The sequence below is a fragment of the Stomoxys calcitrans genome, chromosome 2 (genome assembly GCF_963082655.1).
Source record: "Stomoxys calcitrans chromosome 2, idStoCalc2.1, whole genome shotgun sequence".
NCBI classification, from domain to species: Eukaryota; Metazoa; Arthropoda; class Insecta; order Diptera; family Muscidae; genus Stomoxys; species Stomoxys calcitrans.
The window spans coordinates 164,767,564-164,790,346 of NC_081553.1; the positions used below are offsets into that span (position 1 = coordinate 164,767,564).

The following is a 22,783-nucleotide window of genomic DNA, read 5'->3' on the forward strand; positions in this document are numbered from 1 at the left end:
GGCAATAAAACATTTTGGTAAAGTAGTTCCCAAGTGTTATTCTTGGTATTATTTGGAAGTTCCTTATGGAAGTGGACAGATTTCTGAAATACCATATTCAGATATGACAAGACTTCATAATTCTATAAACTTTATGACTACTGAGGGGGTAGCGAAGCGAACCGTTGGTACTGCCCAACTTTTGCCTTCCCTTACTTCTTAGAATTTAGCAAGATCAGTATATACGGTTATACTTTGTTGTGTCGAGAGTTGATATTTCTATACATTGCCAATGGAATGAAAAAATTAATAAAAACCCCATCCTGTGATGGTGCGTTCAAACTTTTACGAGGACACTTTTATGAAACTGTCTCAAATTTGAAACTTACAAAATTTACTCTCACAAAATTTACTTATTTTACTTATTACCCGCCATATAGAAAGTCATTCAAAGTCAGTTTGAAACCAAATATCAAACCGGGCTACCTAGCCGTTATCCTCAGCAGCAAACGACGACATAGAGTGGAAACGACAACATAAATCGAGTTGGCATTTATCGAATATCTTTGGTCTGTGCAAACTAATAGGAGAGCGTTTTCGGAGGGGCGCAATCTCGTTTGCCTGATAAGTCAGCCAGCCAGTCATACATTCGGCCAGATAGTTTGGCTGCAAGACAGACAAGATGCATGACAGTGGTACAGGTGCCACCGTCATAACGGGCACCGGTGGGTCACCACCGCCGATTGCCGGCAAACCCGATCCCAAAACTCGTTATGTAAGCGGCACAAGTAGAAAATCGTTTAAATGTAATCAAAGCAAAAAGATTTATTTGAAATTGAAAAAATACCAAAACACAACAACAAGAACAACACCATCACCATCACCAACAACATCAAAAAATAATAAAAGACCAAAATGTGGCAATAAATTCATCGACCGCTCCTGGCACTTTAAGGTGTGTGTGTGTGTGAAACTGTTACAAGTGCAGGTGCTCGACACCGGTCTCAGGCGAATTTGGTTTCAACCGACAACAGCAAAAATGGGAGATTTGAGTGTTACACCTCCACCGTTTGAGTGGACAAAGACCACGACATTGTACAGTGTCTTGATATGGAACAACGAAGATTAGAGATCCATATATGAGGCTGTCGGATTGTTAATCTTATATGAATGGTAGTGGTTTGTAATCTGAGTATAGACACAAAAATCTGTATTCCAATGGAAACTTCCCCCAGAAAATTAATCAACCAAGATACTGTGCGGCATGACACACTATCATGAATGTTGTGGGTACTTTAATCCATTGGGTTCTTCCTTTTTTAACTACGACTAATATTTTCATGTGCTGGCTCTATCATCGAAGCCGGGATTAAACGTTTTGTTTGTTACCTAATTGATGGTGGGCAGGCTAACATACATTACATGCTATGTGAATGAGAATTGCATACAAAAAATGTAAGGAACGCTTTTTATCTGTAATGGGGGTGCGTTCCCATTTTCGAAATGTCGCATCGCTGAGGAGACTATACTTTTTTGCAGCACTTGCAGTTTTGTATGAAATCAGTCGCAAGCGTTTCGGCATTTCTGGTAGATAGGTTGACAATCGTAAGCAGAGCTATAGTGAGCATGTGCTGTCCATGGATTCTGCTAAAATATGGGAGCTATATCTAGTTATAGGCCGAATTGGGCCGTACTTGGCGCAGTTGTTAAGAGTCATAACAGAACACTATGTGCAAAATTTCATCTAAATCGTAAAAAAACGTGTCTTGTAAGGGCTCAAGAAGTCAAGTCGAGAGTCGGTTTATATGGGAGCTATATAGAGGTTGTTGACCGATTTGAACTGTTCTTTGCACAGTTGTTGGGAGTTATAACAGAACACTCTGTGCAAAATTTCAGTCAAATCGGACAAAAATTGTGTCTTCCATGGTCTCAAGGAGTGATATCGGGAGATCAGTATATATGGGAGCTATATCAGGTTCTTACCGATTTGGTATATCATGTTCTTACCGTACGCAAAATTCCAGCCTAATCGACGAAAAATCGTGGCTTCCATGGGCTCAAGAAGTCAAATCGGCAGATCGGTTTATACGGGAGCTATATCACGTTTTTGTCTGATTTGGACCGTACTTAGCACAGCTCTTGCAAGTTATAACAGAACACTATGTGCAAAATTTCAGCCAAATGGGACAAAAATTGTGGCTTCCATGGGCTCAAGGAGTCATATGGGAAGATCAGTTTATATGGGAGCTATATCCAGATCTGAACCGATATGGACCATTTGCAATCCCAAACCACCTACATCAATATAAATTATCTGTGCAAAATTTTGAGCTGCTAGCTCTACGCATTCGATCGCTATCGTGACTTCGACAGACGGACGGACATGGCTAGTTCGAATAAGAATTTCGGGACGATCAAGAATAGATATACTTTATGGGGTCCTAGAATGACAAGACTAGTATACCCCTATCCTACGGTGGTCGCTATGTTCGTCCGGCCGAACTTTGGAAATCCACCACCTCGGGTATATATGTAAACCACCTTTCGTCATAATCCGGTGAAAAATGCATAATTTATACGTCAATAGCAGCTATATCGAAATATGGTCCGATTTGGACCAAATTCGGCACGGACATTGATGGTCTAACTAGTACAAGTCATTGATCAACAACTCACTGTCCCAAATTTCGGCGAAATCAGACAATAAATGCGCCTTTTATAGGCCCAAAACCTTTAATCGAGAGATCGGTCTTATGACAGCTATATCTAAATCTAATCCGATCTACGCCAAATTGAAGAAAGATGTAGAAGAACCTAACACAACTCACTGTCCCAAATTTCGACGAAATTGGAGAATAAATGCGCCTTTTACGAAATCGGACAATAAATGCGCATCTTTCTTCAATTTGTCGTAGATCGGATTAGATTTAGATATAGCTGTCATAAGACCGATCTCTCGATTAAAGGTTTTGGGCCCATAAAAGGCGCATTTATTGTCTGATTTCGCCGAAATTTGGGACAGTGAGTTGTGTTAGGGCCTTCGACATAGTTCTTTGACTTGGCCCAGATCGGTCCAGATTTCAATATTGCTGCCATATAGACCGATCTCTCAATTTTAGGTCTTGGGCCCATTAAAGACGCATTTATGGTCTGATTTCGATGGCAGCTATATCCAAATCTGGACCGATCGTGGTCAAATTGAAAAAGAATGTCGAGTGGCCTAACACAACTCACTGTTCCAAATTTCAGAAAAATTGGATAATAAATGTGGCTTTTATGGCCCGAAGACCTTAAATCGGCGGATCGGTCTATATGGGCGCTATGTCAAGATATAATCATATCGGAATTGGATATTTCGATGTGTTGCAAACGAAATGCCAAAATTAATATAAACCCATTCTTCGGTGGTGGGTATAAAAAAAAAACAAGTAAACGCTAACTTTGTTCGGCCGGGCCGAATCTTATATATCCTCCACCATGGACCGCATTTGTCAAGTTCTTTGCCCAGTATCTCTTTATAGGCAAACAAAGGATAATGGATAAGAATTACTATGCAATTAGAACTATATCAGGTAAAAAATCAATCCGGGCCATACTTTGGTTGTTGAAGGCCATAGTAGATGTCATTGTGCAAAATCTCAGCCAAATCGGATAAGAATTGCGCCCTATAGCGGCCCAAGAAGTAAAATCGGGAGATCGGTTTATATGGGAGCTATATTAGGTTAGGGAGCGATTCAGACCACATTTGGCATTAAAGGTCATAGGCGAAGTATTTGTGGAAAATTTCTGCCAAATCAGACAATAGCTGCGCCATATAGGGGCGGTTTAGACCGATTCAAGTCAAACTTAGCACCTATGTTAGAGGTCATTGGAGAAGTTATTGGGCGAAATTGGATAAGTAATTGTGCGAAACTTAAGCTAAGACGGAATGACAAGGTTAGTATATGCTCACACTCATAGAAACAAGTTTGCTGAAATTAGCAAACATTGTCTACTGAATATTAGTAGTTTGCTGCTATTGTAGCAGTAGTTCTGCAATTTCAGAGCAGCAGGCTTACTGCAAAATGACTGCTGCTTAATAATGAAAGGGATGTTAGAAGAAGCAATTAAAAGCGTGCCAAGTTCGGCCGGGCCGAAACTTGGGAACCCGCCACCATGGATTCTGCTAAAAATTTATACAAAATATATTTAGTTGTAGGGTATAAAATTATTCTACACACCGAACTTCTGTCAAACTAGCAAAAATTAAAGCTTCTAGGAACCGAACAAAGACGATAGAGAGACCGGTTTAAATGGGAGCTACGCTCATAGAAAAAGTTTGCTGAAAATAGCAAACACTGTCTGCTGAATATTAGTAGTTAAATTTGCTGCTATTGTAGCTGTGGTATTGCAATTTCAGAGTAGCAGGTTAACTGCTGAAAAGTCTGTTGTTTGCTGAAAATAACTGCTGCTTAATGGATGTTTATATCACCACAGAAAGTACACTTTCGATAACGTTTTTTCTTTAAATTTAGATACAAAAGGCCATGTCAGTCATGTGCGCATTAGTAGAGCAATACCAAAAATTGCGACCTAGCTCAGCCACATTTCAAATGTATACCAATGGATGGATCAGGTAGCTTCTTTACGGTAATATTCCACAAAATAAATTCATCTCTTCCAACAAAATTCTAAAAAAATCAACAACAAAATGCCTAAAGTAGTCAAAACAAGTAACAGGCAACCATAAAAAGTAGCATACAAATTATTTTTTCAGCAGACTTGTGCACTCAAAACAGCAAATTTTGTTAGTTGAAATAGCATTAAGAAATGTTTGCTAATACAGCAGCCCTATGTTTGCTGAAACAGCAGTAATGTCTGTTTTCCCATTTTCAGCAGACAAAAACTGCTGTTTTAGCAAACACATTTGCTGTTTTTTTTAATAACAAATTTGGTTGAGTTTTTATGAGGTTATAGACTGACTTGGACCGTAATTGGCAAAGTTGTTGGAAGTTGTAACAGAATACCGAGAAGTATTCTGTTACAGAAGAAGAAGTCAAATCGGGAAATCGGCTTAATGGGAGCTACATCAGGTTATAGACCGATTTGAATCATACTTGGCACAGTTGTTGGAAGTCATAACGAAAAACATGCAAAATTTCAACGAAATCGTGAAGAAATTGCGGCGTGAAGGTTAGGTTAGGTTGAAAAGTGGGTGCAGATATTAATCCGCCCCATGCCATTATAGACATGCACCTAAGCCAGTAATTGGCTTGTTGTGTGCTCTAAAAACTATAAAGTAACCTCTAAAATAAAAATTTTAAGTTAGGAATTCCGTGCTACTTATAATACCACTCCCCTAAGTTGGTTCATGTCTGGTATTGAGTCTCCACCTAAGTGCCGGTATCTGTAAGACGCGAAAGCCGGGCAATGACAAAGGAAATGCTCCAAAGTCTCATCATCTTCCCGCATGCCTTACACATGCTATGACTTGCCGCACCGATTTTACATAAGTGAGCTCGTAGTCCTATGTGTCCCGTTATGATACCAATAGCTATACTGACCTCCTTTTTACTTCATTTCAGTAATAGCCTCGTCTTCTCACGATCTGGATCCCCCATAGGATTTTCGCCGTCCTACCGACCGTTTCGCTGTTCCACAATGTTGCATGCGCATTCGTCGACCACTGCCTTAATTCGGACTGCGTCGACCTGAAAGGCTTCAAGGCTTCTTGACTTCAAGACGGAGCAATTCTTAACATAACAAATAGCATAACTTTTTTCTCAGCAGATTTATGTACATAAAACAGCAGTTTTGTTTGCTGATTTAGCTGAAATGTTTGCTAATACAGCAGCCCTGTTTGCTGAAACAGCAGAAATGTCTGCTATCCCATTTTCAGCAGACAAAAACTGCTCTTTTAGGAAACATGTTTGCTGTTTTGGATAACAAGTTTGATTGAATGTGGTTTTCAAAAAAACTACGGCCCTGCTCAGCCGAATTTTCTAATTTTATCTGCCCGTTAAGAGCAGTGGCACATCTGACGAAATTACCATAAGAAATGTATTGACAGTTCGTATGCGAAATTTTCACTTGCATGTACGCAGCTCAAATGAAATTTGACTGATAGTGCACTGAATATTTTGTTGTTGGGCAACTGCCACTACCTGAATATATTTTGGTCTTACCGACCGTTTAGCTGTTTCACAGGGTTACATGGCATTCGTCGCCCACGCCCTTAACCAAACGGTGCGGATCGTGTCATCCTTATTCTTCCGCACCGTATTATGGTCAGGCAGTCTAAAACAGATCTCAGTGTCTGGGTTCTCAATAAAAACCCCCAGGCCTGACCACTCTGTCCCCTATCTCCGATCCATTCCCATCGCCTTAAGTCTCATAGTCGCAGTGGCTGCCTCACATTTAATCTGTATGTCAATGGGTCGGATATCTGGAATAGTCTCCAGTGCTCTAGTGGGCAAACTACTGAGGCGTAAGTAAGTCTTAGTCTCATCACGCTTCTGTAGAGCCAGTAGACTATCCTCGGATTCAGGCCACATTTCGAGCCTACGGCCCGTCTACATAGTGCCCAACATCTGTGAGCCTTCTCAGTACGCTCCTGAATGTGACATTTCCAATTCAGTTTCCTGTCCAAGATCACACCAAAGTATTTGAAATCGTTTTATTGAGGAAACGTGGTGCGTCAAATTGGCCCACCTTCTTCTTCCTCGTAAACAGGCATATTTCAGACTTCTCTGGGTTAACATTGAGACCCCTGGGTCTAGCACAGTCATATGCCATATGCAAGACACTTTCGGCCCTTCTACATAGCTGGTTCGGATCCTAACCCTTAAGAAGTATTATAAAATAGTCTGCATAGCAGACAGGTTCAAATCCCTCCCCAGTCAGCATCCGTAATAGGTCATTTATGGTGGTTACCCTTAAGAGTGGCGATAAAATGCTTCCCTGTGGCGTGCCTTGTGCCACTTTCACCCTTATTTGCATGCCATGCTATACACAATTTATCCACCTGTTCCTTAGCATATGGTTTATCCAGTCTCTAAGGACCGGGTGCACCCGGTACTGGTCTAAGGATTGGATCAGTGTGTCGGTCCGCACATTGTTAAAAGCCCCCTCGATGCCAATGCATACCGCCAGGGTGTACGTTTTGGCATCAAAGAATTTTTCTATTTTATGCACAACCTCGTGCAGGCACAACCTCCACCGACATTCCCTTGTCATAGGCATGCCGTTTCTATTTAACCAGTTCGCTGGATGTTCTACTCTTTATCATGGTGTCCACAATGCATTCCATGGTTTTGAGTAGAAAAGACCCAAGGCTTATAGGCCTGTAGGCCTTTGGTGTCGCATAACTTGCTTTGCCGGGCTTGGATATAAACACCACCCTTGCCTCCTGCCAGACTTTCGGGATATATGCAAGTTCTAGGCACGCTGTGAAAATAGTGGCCAGATGGTCGGTCTCCTTTTGTAGTAGCGCCGAAAATATTCCATCAAGTCCGGGTGACTTAAATCGTTTGAAGCTCCTCAAGGCTGCCTTGACCATAAATTCCGCTATGATAACTCTTCGATCAATCTTATTGTTCCAAGATTCCTGCATCTCCGTGAGTCCCGTCGTATCCTGTGGAAAATGGGTTTCTATCAAAAACCTCAAAATGTCTACCGTTGTCTCTGCTCTCACTCCCATGTCGTCTAATAGCGTTTCAGTTCGGACTTTTTGAGAGAAACTTTTTCATCTTGACGGCGTCATTAACGCTCTCGACCTGGTCGCAAAATATCTTCCAGAAGGCACGTTTTGCCGCTCTGGCAATCTTATTGTATTCCTTGAGCGGTGTGCAATACACATTCCAAAATACTTCCGCTTTTTTAACGACATGGTCTGCTAAAATGTCTGCGGACCTTTTTTCCAATGTTCCAGATCTCCCCGGTCATCAAGGATTTTTCTTGGGCTGATTTCATTTCCCGAAGAAGACAACTATCTTCTTCTGAGTAGTCTTCGGAATTTTGGACAGTTGGTTTTTAACTTATTACGGATGCTTATTGGATTCAGCGCTGGCCGATCTATTCTAGACCTAATGTAGCAATTGTCTGAGAAGGAATACTCAATGGAGACCCTCCTATCCTGAACCTCATCAATTAGATTTTCCACCTTTCTTATCCTTATTACAAAGGTATCGGTGTTACCAATATTAAGTATTTTAGGTCGTTATTATTCAAGAATTCTGCCAGGGCTTGGTCCCGTTTATTAATGTTGGTACTACCCCACGAAATGCGGTGAGAGTTCGCATCGCATCCTATTAGTAACTCGTTTCCTGTCTGTTTTGCTTTCCTCGCTGCAGCTCCGGCGTTGTTGGCGGTGTCGGAGAGTTGAAAGGCAGATAAAGTGATGCCAGGTATGCCCCACCGTCTCATCACTGTTGCATCCGACGTTGATAACTCTGGGGAAAATAAACAATTTAAATATTTATGACCAATAAGGCAGGTCCTCTGCCGAGTACCAGTGTTAGCATAGAATAATTGGTAGTTGATATGTTTCAGTCCAGAAACTTTGTTCCGTGTCGTCCATGGCTCCTGAATTAAGGCAATTTGAATCTAGCGCTTGCTAATTGTGTCCATCATAGCATGAGTAGCTGTTTCGCTCCGGTGGAGGTTTATCTTGATGACCTCGATCATTGGTCCTCCATTAAATGGTCTTCTTGGTCGTCTGCTCCCTTTTCTTTAGGCTTCATTGAGTTCCCCGTCACTGCACTGCCTGATGTTTTAATGTTACTTTTAGCTTGCTTTAGAAAAAAAGTGTAAAAAAGTATATTTGATTAAGTTTTATTGAAAATGCATTTACTTTCTTTTAAAAAATCCACAATTACTTTTTGGGCAACTCAACAGAATCTTTGCCTATCCTAGTCTTCCGAATCTTGAGAAAGTCGGTAATGGCTCTTTCGTCCGGTCCCAGTTCGTTAGGCTACATTGGGTCTACCGTCCCTGCATTGCTGATGATCCAATATTAGGATCTTTGCCTACACTAATCTTCCAAATCTTGAATAAATGGGCTTCTTGGTCCGTTGGCCCCCAGCCCGTTGGGCGTTATCGAGTGTCCCGCCCCTGAATATTTGCCTATCCTTGTCTTTCCAATCTTGAAAAAGACGGCCATGGCCCCGTAGTACTCCATGCTTTTAGTCTTAGCCAAGCTTGTCACGGAGACTTCATCAACGCCCACCACAAGGAGAGTTCCTTCCTCCTTCTCCTCCCTGTGGAAAACCTCCCATTTCTCAACGAGAAACTCTTGGTTTTGCTTGTTTTAGACTTTCGTCATGCATTCCGTCGCGATTACGCTGTCCACATTCTTGATGAAGACCGTCGCCTTTGTGAGCTGTGGGATGTTCATCTTTCTCACAAAGTCGAGCTTTGCGCCCAGGAAGTGTGGAGACTTGCAACGAGCTTTATGACGGTATCAATACATTATGCTGACGCAAAGCGCAGCGTTAAGACGGGAGGACAACATGCTGCGGTCTGGTCTTTGGAGTTTATTTTAAGCCCACTCCAAAAAGGCTTTAAAATTTTTTCGTAATAGGTAGTACCTATTAACTAAAATTTAGTTTTAAGCGAACACTTTATTATAATGTTGTCTTTGAGAAATTGTTATAAATTTTTCGATTTTAGAGAAAATTACGTTAAAATTTTGTTTTTGGCGAACATTTTATTTAAATGTTGTCTTTGAGAATTTTCAGCGTAATTCTGTCTTCAAAGAAAATTTTATTACAACTTTTGTTTTAGGGAAGTTTATAGAAAATTTCTTTTAAATTTTGTCAGAGAAAATTTAATTTATATCGCTTTGAAATTTTGCCTTTAAAAAAAAATTCTGAAATTTGGTTTTTTAGAGAAAATTTCATTATAAATTTGTTTGAAGAGAAATCTTCATTGAAATGAAAAAAATTTTGAGGACATCATGCATTATGCCTCTAGAGAAGGTTTCTTTGAAGTGTTTTCTTAAGAGAAAATTTTATTAAAATTATGTCTTTGGATACTAATAGTGATCATTAATAGGCTTTAGTGGAAATAACTAAAAAAATGCAAGCACCCTTATAATTTAACCACCTAATCGTTTTCTTGCTTTTTTTTTCTTAAATTTGACGATTTTTTACCAAAAACACCTGCCAGCACTGGTTTGTATGGAGAAAAATGCTATCCCCATTTAGTAAAGCTGCTAATCTTATCGCCGAGTACCATCGCCGTTTATTTAAAAATATGGTGTCATCAATTCAATTTGAATGACAAAACTAAAAGAGGAAGAACGCAAGATTTCCTACAAGTAATGATCAGATGTTGAGCAAAAGTGCTGCCCAAAAGTCCCAATAACAACCGGTATTCAATGCAAACGCAGTGTTGCATTTGAATTTAAATAGAAGGAAATTTGCTGCAAAACTCCCCAAATAAGTAGATTTGCACACATTGAAAATGTTGCAAAACACGATATTTCCGAGATCTCGTCGCAAATCTAAATTTGCCTCAAGTGGAAACATGGTTTTAAACAAACATATTTACACCCAGAGAAAAATTGATACCAAAGGTGCTTATTTGAGTACCATACTACGGTATTGATAGTTAAGTGCACCGTATGGTGCATCCATACCGGATGGTATGGATGGAACATAAGATGACTAGTACCCTTTGGTACTATTACCGGACTGGTATTGATTTTAATACCAATCTGTTATTGGTTTTAGCACCAGACTGAAATGTCAAAGTGGTTTTAGATATAAACTTTCTTTTGCAATTTATCTTCTTCAAATGTGTTTAATATTTGTTTTCTCATCATTATAAAACTGTTTTGTTGCCTATGGGTGGAATATCGAGTCAAATAGAACATCTTTTTAGGATTTTTGAAAAAAATCACAGCTGTGTTATCAAGCCTTTGACATTTAGATTTACTACAAAATCAAAACAAAAATAAGAAAACTTTTACTTAGCTGTTCGCATGAACTCACCTTATAAGTGCATACTGTAGCAGCTTAAACAATCGTTTTTAAACAAGTCATAGATAATTTTAAATTTTGATTATTTACAATAGCTTGGCTTGTTTTTGCTTAGACAGAAATGCCAAAAATTTGAATAGTAAGAAAGTTACCTTTGGCACAGCAAAATGTAAATTTTGCTGTACATCATTTCTACATCTCACCATAGGAAATTACTACCGATTGGCACACCCTCTTAAAATTACTTTCGAATTGATTTTCAATGTATCACTTCTGGTGTAGTGAAATGATAGCCCATACCTACACAACAAATACAACACTTTTGAACAGAGTTGTTATAGTTTTGCGCTCAGGCAACCCTTAACCAAACAACCAATCGCGGTAACGACCATTCGCGAAATTGTGATACGAGTCGAAGTGATTTAACAGAGCTAGAAATAGGAAAAGAAATTTCATTGAATTTACAGAGATAAAATAACTGTCATCGCATCGAGTTCGTATTAAAAAATATTTTTCGCAAAAGTTATTGTCATTTTCCGGTGTTGTACTGAGACCTAAAGCCGTACGTTTGCCATAAATTTCACAACCAAACGGATTTGCAAATTACAAAACCCAACTCGTGTGTTGCGGCGGTATTTTGTGCAGCTGCCATCAACAAAAAGTACATAATAGCGAGGAATATCACCAAATTGCAGACTCCAGGATGTACAAGACTAAAAAGGAAATTGATGCCCAGGTGCGGCAGACGTTTGCCAAGTTGAAAAGCGATTATGAGGTAAGAATTTCACGGTAGTTGCACCCCGAAATTCTACGTGAAGTCATGGTGATGTTTGTTGTGTTTCGCCATTGACCATGAGTCGCCTTTCTGACGTATTTGCATGCATTATATTGCTGCAAATGTAATTATTTTCATATTATTTTAAACCAACAATTGAACATTGGGTAGTTCATTTCAATATGCAATTTACCCCCTCAGTTTCAACCATGTCTGTGGGCCATGTTTGTTTGAGGTTATGGTTGTATGCGTGTGTTTGCAAACATGGCCTCGCGCCATTAATAAGCCGGCTTCTGTCACATTATGTGTCTGGCAGCTACATTGCGTAGAGGTTTTTCATTATTTTTATGGATATTCCTTGTGAAAATTTCTTTGCTGCTACTTAAAAAATATTCCCAATGAAAAAATCTGAGATATTCTCAAGAGCAAAAACTCGTGTGGGGTAAATGGAAAGTATGAAAGCATATTGTGCTGCATGGTATTAAAACCTGGACAGAATTTTGTTTGTAACCAGTGTTGGAATTGCATACTTCAAAATAGCAACAGTCTGTAAAAGTTTGCTTCACTATTTTTTTTAGCAGAATAACACTATGATGTTTGCTTTGCTTCCCGGCACGGCATAGCTATGAGCACAACAGGCTGGAACAATGAGGTTCGATCTGTGTGGTGTTCATTGCTGTCACGAGAAGCTCAGTTGCCAGCTACCGTGGGCGTCCACAGGTTGCGGATAGTGGAATGTTCCATACGGAGAAGCTGCAACGACAGTCGCTGACAATCAGTGGTAGCGAGCGGAGAGTCTCAGTGAGAGTCCGGGCGGCACCGGCTCCGAATACTGAATGCCTATGATACTCGATATGACAAGGCGAATTATTGGCGCCTTAAAATAACCAATGGCCAATCTGTTCCAGCGGCGATCGGTCCTTTGGACCGGAAGGAGCTTGCTCACCTACAGAAGCCAGACGAAGATTGTCACCTCTGCATGAAAATGTGGCTACAAAAATAAAAAAGAGATTCAAAAAAACTGCATCACTTGCTAAGCCAAAGTGGTATGCATCGATATAAATTACCCAATAAAGGTTAGGTAAGAGTGGCAGTCCTTTGCAGAATCACTTCGAAAATTTTAAGTCTTTTGTGATACCACAATAGCGACAGACCAAGGCTGCCGGCGAGAATCGAACCCACGACCCCTGCACTGGTAATCCAAACACGCTACCAACTCGGCTATCGGGGCGCAAACCCAACAAAGCTTGGTGAAAACCCCAAAACTAATGGCCAGGATCACTACCATTTTGTCGCTCGATTCATTCAAAGAAGCCACCGTTTTTTTTTTTTTTCCTCTATAAAATCAGCAGATTTCAATTAGTTGGCTAACGAAACGAGTAGCAAAATGTACTTTTGCTTCTCTTGTCCACTGAAGGCAAATTTTTTTTTTTTTTTTTTTTTTATAATTCACTTTATTTGCAATCTATCTTAAAAATACAAGATAATAAGCAAAATTGATCACAGAGATTATTCAATAACAGGTGTTATGTGCTCCAATGAACTACATAACATAAGAAACAAACTAATGTTGTAGATTTATATTTTAATTATGGTAAAAGTTTTGGTTTATTATATGCTACTGACTAAGATCTAGTACATGTTTTCTCTTCAGTCTTCTTGTGTCATTGCTGTCGTCCAGAAGGGAAACAGCAAGGGGATTTGGGTGATGACGTAGTCTTTGGAAATAGTTTGTGCTATGTTTACAGATTTCTTCTTTAATAGAGAGCATTTTGAGATCTTTTAAAATATCTTTGTTTCTTACAAACCATGGTGCATTTGTTATTAATCTTAAGGTTTTCGATTGGAATCTTTCTAAAATTTCAATATTTGAATTCTTTGCAGTACCCCATAGTTGAAGTCCATAGGTCCATACTGGTTTTAGTATCGCTTTATACAGGCGTAGCTTGTTATTTAGATTTAGCTGTGATTTTGGTCCAAGGAGCCAGTACAGTTTACGGGTTTTGATTTTTAATTGCTGTTGTTTTGCTTTGATGTGTGCTTTCCAAGTTAGTCTCCTATCTAACGTCATCCCAAGATACTTGACTGTGGAGTTTTGTGGTACAACGTTTCCATGAATTTGCACTGGAGGGCAGTCATTTCGCCTTGTTGTAAATGTTGTATGTGTTGACTTATCTGAATTAACTTTAATGTTCCATTTGAGAAGCCACTTCTCGAGGTCGTGAATTTGTCTTTGTACAAGACTTGATGCATGGATAGGACACTCACTACAGCCAAATATTGCTGTGTCATCTGCATACGTTGCAAAAGTAACATTGTTTGAGACGGGAACATCTGCTGTAAATATGGTATATAATACTGGTCCTAGCACGCTGCCTTGAGGAATACCAGCCTTGATTTCAAAGAATGGTGACGTTTCATCCTTAACTTTTACATAAAAATGTCTTTTAGATAAATAGCTTTTAAAAAATAAGTAAAATTGAGCTGGCAACAACTTTTTTATCTTGAACAATAGGCCATCATGCCACACACGGTCAAACGCCTGTTGAATGTCGAGAAAAATTGCTGAACAATACTTTTTGTTCTCTAAAGCATCAATTATGACATTAACAATCCGATGACACTGCTCTGGTGTCCCATGATTATGTCGGAAACCGAATTGATGCTCAGGAATAATGTTTTGCTCTTCCAATATTGGCAATAAACGTCTTAAGAATATTTTTTCAAATATTTTAGAGAATATTGACAAAAGGCTTATGGGTCTAAACGATGAGAGCAAATGTTCAGGCTTATTTGGCTTTGGTATCATAATGACTTCAGCGCACTTCCACTGCGTTGGGAAATAGTCAAGCCTCAGCATCGAATTGTAAATGTAAGTTAAAAGCAGAATACCCTTTTTTGTCAAACTTTTAACAACTTTTGAAGTGATTTTGTCATATCCGGGAGACTTGCCGTTTCTAAGATCATTAATCTCACGTTTAACTTCTTGAGGCGTTATATGTTTCAGAGGTAAATGCATTTGACATGGCGAGTTCAAAAAGTTGGATATTTCTTCTTTATCACTTGAAGAATTAAAATCATAAGGAGAAAATATATTATGTAAATGGTTTGCAAAAGCTTCTGCAGTACTTTTTTCGGATCTACACCAGGTACCATCAGGTAATTTAATCAAGGGCTTTCTTTTAACTGGGCGCTTAAGATATTTTGTAGCTTTCCAAATTAAATGGTCGCCGTATATAGAGCTGTTGTTTATTTTCTCCATAAATGAAGCTGTCTTATCGTTTTTGAAGTCAGATAGCACTTTTTTTAGCTCCTTGCAGGCTTTATTAAATAGTCGCTTGTCGATTGCGCTTCTTGTGTTTTGCCATCTCTTTCTTAACCTTCTTTTTTGCCTTATAAGTGACCTTATTTCTGTAGAAATATGCATATTGCTTGTTACATGTTTGTGTGGTTTTAATGTGGATTGAAAAGCAGCTTCGTGAATAAGTCCTGTAAAATATTCCACAGCATTATCAATATCCTCTCCATCCTTGAGTTTTATATTAAGGTTTATATTCGCGTCTAGCCATCGTTGAAATGTTATGATATCAGTACGAGTTGAAAATAAGTTGGAATTGCGAGTTTCGGTATTTATTGAAATGTTGTAGTTTATCAAAACAGGGCTATGGTCAGAGCTTAGATCTTCAGAGCTACAAACATCTAAACGATGACTTGGTATTCCTGCGTAAACAGCAAAATCAAGCAGATCCGGAATTTTAAATTGATCGGTAGGCCAATACGTGGGGGATCCAGTAGATAGAACCGAATATTTTTTCTTTGTCAAGCATTTATAAAGTTCTCTTCCCTTTGAATTTATTAGTCTGGAGCCCCACCATGGGTGCTTAGCATTAAAATCTCCTCCTACAATGAATTTGGAACCCATTGACGAAAATATATCTAGGTAGTACTGATACTGAATGCTGTGGCGGGGAGGGAAGTATATAGCGGAAACAATAAAATCACCTGAGTTGCTGCTTACTTTAATACGAGTTGCCTGTACTCTATCTTCTTGAATTCCCTCTAGGGGTTCATATTTAATTGAGCTTTTAATCAAAATGCAGGAACCTGCGTGAGCACGATTGCTTGGATGGCTGGTACTGATAAGGTCGTAACCCCTTATTCGAAAATAAGTCCTATTCGTAAAATGTGTTTCCGACACCAGAAGAATGTCAACATAGTTAGTGTTAAGAAATATTTCAACTTCGTTTTGATGATTTGGAAGCCCATTGGCATTCCATAATGCAATTCTCAGATTTATTTGCATAGTTTAGACACTAATAATGACATCATGCTTATTAAAGAATTGGTTAATTCAATTTGTTTATTGAGTAATGCTTCGATTTTTTCAAAGGAATTGCTTTGAGGGCCATTGTTACCTGATAAAACTTCGGCATACGATGTCTGATTGTGGTTATTCGAATGTATGTTGGCATTCCAAGTAGACGGAAAATTGGGGATATTAGTACTAAATGTATTCATGTTATTCGTGTTGCTATCTCTCTTACTTGCATGTCGCTTCTGAACTAGCTCTTTATAAATTCTGCACCCTTTGTAACTTGCAGTATGACCTCCTAGACAATTACTGCATTGGGGTGGAGTAGTTCTTAGTTTCTTGCACTCAGATGTTGGATGGTTTAGACCACATTTAACACACGTATAAATTTTCCTACAGTATGTCTTACTGTGTCCAAATTGTTGGCATCTGTGACATTGAATGATATCATCCCTTTTTATAGGTGGTTCAATTTTAACCACAGCGTTATATATATACCGGATATTGTATACTTCAGTGTTTTTTGGACCAGGCTCTAAATCAACAAAAAACATTGAAAGAGGACTTTTGTCGAATCTGCTTTTAACATTTACAATATTTCTAACTTTATGACCTTGTTGTTCAACTGCTTGCTTGATAACATCAATAGGTGTTGTAAAATGTAAATTTTTCACTACGACCCTGTACGCTCTCTCCTGCTTTAGCTGATACGTATGGAATAAAATTTTTTTCTCATCAAGATATTTAATCATTGTTCTATATGAATTCACAGACTTTATTGAGAGACGAATTTGGCTATCTTTGAACGATTTATAAGTAAATTCACTTGGAATTATTACCTTTGATATGTCATCTATCATTTTTCTTATATCCATAATATTAGGCAGTATTATTGGAGGTGGTTTTGGTTCGGTGGTCTCGATGTTGTTATTGCTGTTATTTTGATTTTCATCGCTGTTTTCAGTACTTAATATTGCAAATTGATTGTTGCTGGTGCTTGGTTGGTCTTCTTGAGTCGACAAACGTTTTCGTTGATGAAGCAGAGGAGATTCTGCATTGTGTCTTTTTCTCGACGAGACAACTTGCTGCCAGCCTACACAGTTATCATTGCCATTGTTGTTGGAAGCAGTTCCAGCATCATCGCCGTCTTCGCCACCGTCCATGCTGTTGAAACAGCAGAACAGCAGTAGTTGTTGTTGTGATGTTTTTTTTTTTTTTTTTTTTTTTTATTTTTTGTTGATTTAAAGAAGGTGGTTAGTGTGTTGTTGGTGACTTCAACACACAGTTTGTAAATAGAGTTTTAAAGGTTTGGCACCTTTACGCGAAAAAAAAGAAAAATATTCAAATTGTCTAGCACTGCACACGACTGGTTGGGATCACTGTCAATGAGAGACTGCCGAAGGCAAATTTATAACTCGGATTTACTGATATTTGGAGCACTGGATTGCATTAGGCTCCTCGATATCAGGGTCCTAAACTAAAAAGGATCATTTTCTCATCAATTTTTTCTGAAATTTTAAACGGAATTTGAGTAAACCTTTCGATATCTCAAACAGAAATAGGCCAAATAGGACCATATTCAAATAAAGCTACCATTTGGATCGGTGGTGGTTTTTTTGAAACCGACTTAAGTCTAAACATTTGCAGAAGACGCTATTTTACTGGTGGGTGTTCTGGTCCAAGAAAACGCAAACGCAAAAAAGAAAAGTGCTTTCGATAAATGGCTTAAGGCAAAAGGCGTTTCGGAGCCAGAGAAGATTAATAGCGAAACCAGTTTCCATTCTCAGGAGCGAACTATGCAGCGCTTGTGCGAACTGCGGCAGCCGATCTTCTCCGTTCTCATATGGATCTACTCTATCAGGAGACATAGATCCTTCCTGCATAGACATGTTGTCTGTAAAGTATCTACTGGGCTGATATCGCAACAGCCATTCAAATTAACATCTAAATATTCAAAACTTAAGGGGATATGTTCAGGATAGAATTTAGATGGTAAAGTCACTAGCCCAACAACAAAATCAACTATACTACCCAATGGGGATTGCGTATATTCCCACTAGGCTGTCAAATTTCTTTGAAAAAAGGAATTAAATGTGTAAAAAATTTTAAATTCAAGTAAAGCTTTCGACGTTCTAGTGGTGTCTGGGCTAGTGACTTTAACTTGTATAATAAATCTCCCTAAGTTCAAGACTACAAAAAGGGAGCGTCAGAGTATCAGTCCGGTCTGAGTATTCGCGAGGATATGATATCGGCAAACAGCTGCCTAGTTCATTATGGGAAACCATCCGCCGCAATCCCATGGCAGCCGGTTGTACGTACCGGATTGACCTGATTGGTTCCTTCATCGGTAAGGGCTGCCGTCTCAGTGTACAAAACACTGCTACAACAATAACCATCCGCCGCCGGTTGTAGGTACGGTATTGAACTGATGAAGAAAGAAAGACGATAAACCGAGTCCTTACTATACGATCTGCAAAGGAGATGGTGATAAGAATTTATTGCAAGGAGGTGTTTGATTACAAGGATGATGGTTACTCCTATTTCGCCTCGGATGCTTCGGTGACTGCAGACTGCTGGCTCCTATTTCGCCTCGGATGCTTCGGTGACTGCAGACTGCTGGCTATGCGATTTTCAATGTGTCACAAGATCAACGGTTTCTCTTCAGGATTGAAGAGAAGATCTTTAGTCTATTTGCTGAACTGTTATTTATTTTGAAGGCGGTTGAAGATTCATATGGCAATATTGCGATTTTTACCGACTAACTAAATGTTTTTAGCCACCTGAATGCCCCATTTTCCGAAACTTGAAATCTGCAGCTATTGGTAAATGCCATGTGATATGGATGCCGGCTCATGTTGGCATAAGAATGAATGAGACTACTGACTGGTTGGCGAAAAATGCGGCTGAGGTTGGTGCCCCAGTCGTGTACAATTGACCCTGGTGGTAGGGCTAAGATGCATCAAGCAGGAGATATATAAGATTTGGAATAATACCTATCAAGAAAGATCGCTGGAAAAGGTTCTTTGAACTTGTCCCAGAAGTCCCCTCCCGTCCTGGAAGGCTGGACTGGAACCTGTAGATATCAATACTGTGAACACACCTACGATAAAACGTATCTACAGAAATTTACTCCTGGTCTAGGGGGCACCGGTAGCCGGGTTGGCAGCGTGCTTGGATTACCAGTGCAGGGGTCGTGGGATCGATTCCCGCCAGAAGCCTTGGTCTGTCGCTACTTTGTTATCACAATGAACTTAATAATTGTCTAAGTGTGTCTGTAAAGAACTGTCACTCTTTCCTAGGCTAGGTTAGGTTTAAGTGGCAGCCATCAGACTCACTGATACGTTTTCGTCCATTGTGATACCAAAGGAACAGAAGAATGAAAATGCCTTCTAGATCCTACCGTTGAACCATACAGATCGATTTAAAAAGCCCATTTACTTGCGAGTGTTCACATCCGCTAAATCAGACAGGTTCTCAAAGAAATGAGAACCTTAAGTGGAACTCCTTCTAACTGCTAGTGCGGCACACAAACACAGAAGGTGTTCTATAGTCTCTTCTTCCTCGATGTCCTCACAGCTTCAGCAAAAGTCGTTACTGGCAATCTTCAGTTTGTCAGCATGTTTTCCGATCAGACAGTGACCTGTCATGAATGGTCACAATGACTGAGACGTCTGTTCCAGCCAGCGACATCTCTTTGTGACCATCTGGTCCTAAAAACCTAGCTTACATGTCGCTAGAGGCATACCCAGTGTCCCTGGAGCGTGTAAGGTTGTTCCTAGTCTCCCAAGCTCGTCTGCTTTAGAATTCCCTGGGATATCTCTGTGGCCCGGCACCCAGATAAGGTAGATTTTGAACTGTTCAGTTATGTCGTTGAGAGATCTGCGACAGTCGAGGGCGGTTTTTGTGTTCAGAAATACGTTCTCCAGGGATTTAATGGCTGCCTGGGTGTCTGAGAAGATATTTATGCCAATCGTCATAATGACATTATATCTTAGCCATTCCACCACTTCCTTAATTGCCAGGATCTCTGCTTGATACACACTGCAGTGGTCGGGTAACCTCTTCGATATGACCAGTTCTAGATCTTTAGCGTACACCCCAAAGCCCACCTGGTCGTTTAGTTTGGAACCATCCATATAGAAGTCTATGTAACTTCTGTTACCAGGGATGTCGTAGTTCCAATCGGTTCTATCAGAAATAGTGGTACAGTAATTTTTATCAAAAAACGGCTCAGGTAGGGTGTAATCCACACTGCGTGGAACATCGGATATTGTATTAATGATAACACAGTGTCCGCCACATGACCAATGAGGAAGCTCCCTTAACCTCGCGGCAGTGGTCGCTGCTATTTGGGTAGCCACAATGTCCAGAGGTATAAGATGTAGCATTAAATTCAGTGCATCAGATGGTGTCGTCCTCAGTGCGGCTGGGATGAACAAACAAGCCATCCTTTGGATACGGTTAAGTATTGAGCAGCAGGTGGATTTTTGAAGCGCCCTCCACCTGACCACAACACCTTACCTAACCTAACCTACATCTGGTCTGTCGTACATCTGTGACAGTTGTGGCTGTCCTGAGTCTGGCGAACACATATTTTTTATATGTCCCAGGTATGGCGCACTGATAATAAGTGCCTGGTTTCCTTTGTTCAGGAGGCAGGAATAGAGGTTTAGTTGTTTTACCCTATGATATTAGTTCGCTGTAGTTATGGATGTGTGGAGTCTATATGTACATATGTGTAGTGCCTTATAGTACGCTTATCTAATATTACTCTTCTTTGAATCCATTCGAATTTGACTCACTAGCAATAAGCACCCTCGACTGACGACAACGACGAAGTAAGACTCAACGCTACTGCTGATACATAAGCCGGCTGTGCCTTGCACAATTGAGATTTGGAGAGCTGCACTTGTTTTTTAGTCTGCTGTTTCTGGTCATAGCCTGACACATGTGAGCTGTGTCTCCGCCATTAAAAAAAAACTGATGAAGGCTTTCAGCGGCAAAGGCTGCCGCTTCAGTGTACAACACACTGCAATGCCATGTCAGCCAGTTGTAGGTACCAGATTGACCCGCTGGAGTTCTTCATCGACAAGGGCTGCCGCCTCAGTGTATAATACAATGCTACAACAACAATACACTGTAAAAAAACAAAAACAGCTGAGTTTGAATTCAGTCATGTGCCTCATAGCGATACATACTCATCATAGTTCGCAAAACCGGTTTTGTTGTTGTTTGCGGGAACCGGTGTGTTGATTTATGTTAATTGATTGCGATGATTCAAAGGAAAATTAATTATGCGGTGCACCGCAAATTGCAATATACCGGTACAGAAATCTGATCAAAATTGAACTACATAAAACGCCTTTTCACCGCACATGCACATTAAGTGGCCAACACTTACACTTTTATCCATAAACCTTCAACTTTTTCACAAACTGCATTCATTTCACCATGCAATGCATGGGAATCTTGCCTTCCTAACAACCTTTCTTGATGTACGTCTCCTTCTCTCTATGTGAAATGTCGAATTACTCATTCGCTATAGTCTTGAGTCCGTCCAAACACAACAGATCTACTTTCTCCGAGTGGTGTGGGATGCTAGGCGCGTCTCCTAAAACTATTAAATGCAACAAATTTAGACATCAAAATTAGGATAATAACGCTGACTTTGGTTTTTCTTTGCAGCGTAACTTGCGAGGTTATACATTCGCAAAATTTTATTTTAAGATCAAAGAATTCTCAACGGCTGAACAGTACCTTTGTTCGTATCTATCGGTCAAAGAGGACAATGATCAGGCTCATAAACTACTGGCTCAATGCTATCAAGGACTGAAGAAATCTGAAAAGGCTTTGCAATCCTTTCAACGTTCGTTGCAGTTAAATCCCAAACAACCTGATGTTCTGATCGAAGTTTGTCAGCTGCTGCTGGAAGATAAAAATTTGAATTGCAACAAGGCCAAGTATTGGTGTGAATTGGCCGAATCGGAAAAAGTGCAACATGATGCTGTCTTCTCACTACGTCTAAAACTTATGAATAGAGACAACATGGAAACTAATCAGGTGGAGGCATTGATACAGAAGGAGATTTTGAGTAAACCTCATGATGTGCAACTTAGAGTGCGTTTAGTGCGCAATTATGTGGAGCAAAACCAAATTCTCGATGCCTTCAAATATGTGCACCAATTGGAGATGTGTCAAAAGGACGAATTTGTGAACAGCAGCGAGTGGTATAATGTGGTGTGGTTAGTTCTCAATAAGTATGAGCAAATGCCAAATACAAAAAAAGACTGGGATTTCTGGCTAATCTTGGCCATGTGCTTGGAGCGTCAAGTTCAGATTTCATTTTCCTTGACATCCAACACAACATTAATTGGTGGAGGTGTCACTGAAACAGCCAACCTTTTGTTCCAATTCGATCAGTACCTCTATAAAATATCTCAAGTGGCTGATAAACTATGTGCCCAAAAAGAAATGGTGGAGCTATTCCTAGCCCATTATCGTGGCCAGCTGCTTTTGCATGCATCTGCTTTGATTTTCAAACGCGAGCTTCTACAGAATAAAAACAAATGGAAGGAAGCAGTTCGAGCAGCCCTACCACTACTTCTCTTAGCCTACCAAGTGGATGTGCCTGGCAAGAAGGAGCCCTGGATGAAACATTGTGATGAAGAGGGAAAATTACTGATTAGTATTTGGCAACGTGAGGGATCATTCCGCTGCGCACAGGTGAGTTCAGAATATGAGCAGTTAGTAGAATCT

General features: G+C 39.9%; 1 protein-coding gene across 2 annotated transcripts in view; it reads left to right on the plus strand.

The window, feature by feature from the left end:
• Positions 1-22,783, plus strand: part of LOC106087615 (E3 SUMO-protein ligase RanBP2) — a 77,106-nt gene that overhangs the window by 46,597 nt on the left and 7,726 nt on the right. The window contains exons 1-2 of one of the 2 annotated variants that reach the window (XM_013252730.2): positions 11,342-11,715; positions 21,713-22,750. In XM_013252730.2, the coding sequence (XP_013108184.2) occupies positions 11,644-11,715; positions 21,713-22,750 (1,110 nt within the window). In that variant the 5' untranslated portion in view covers positions 11,342-11,643. Of the gene's footprint in view, positions 1-11,341; positions 11,716-21,712; positions 22,751-22,783 lie in introns of those variants that run through there. The other variant, XM_059362309.1, reaches the window with a different exon arrangement.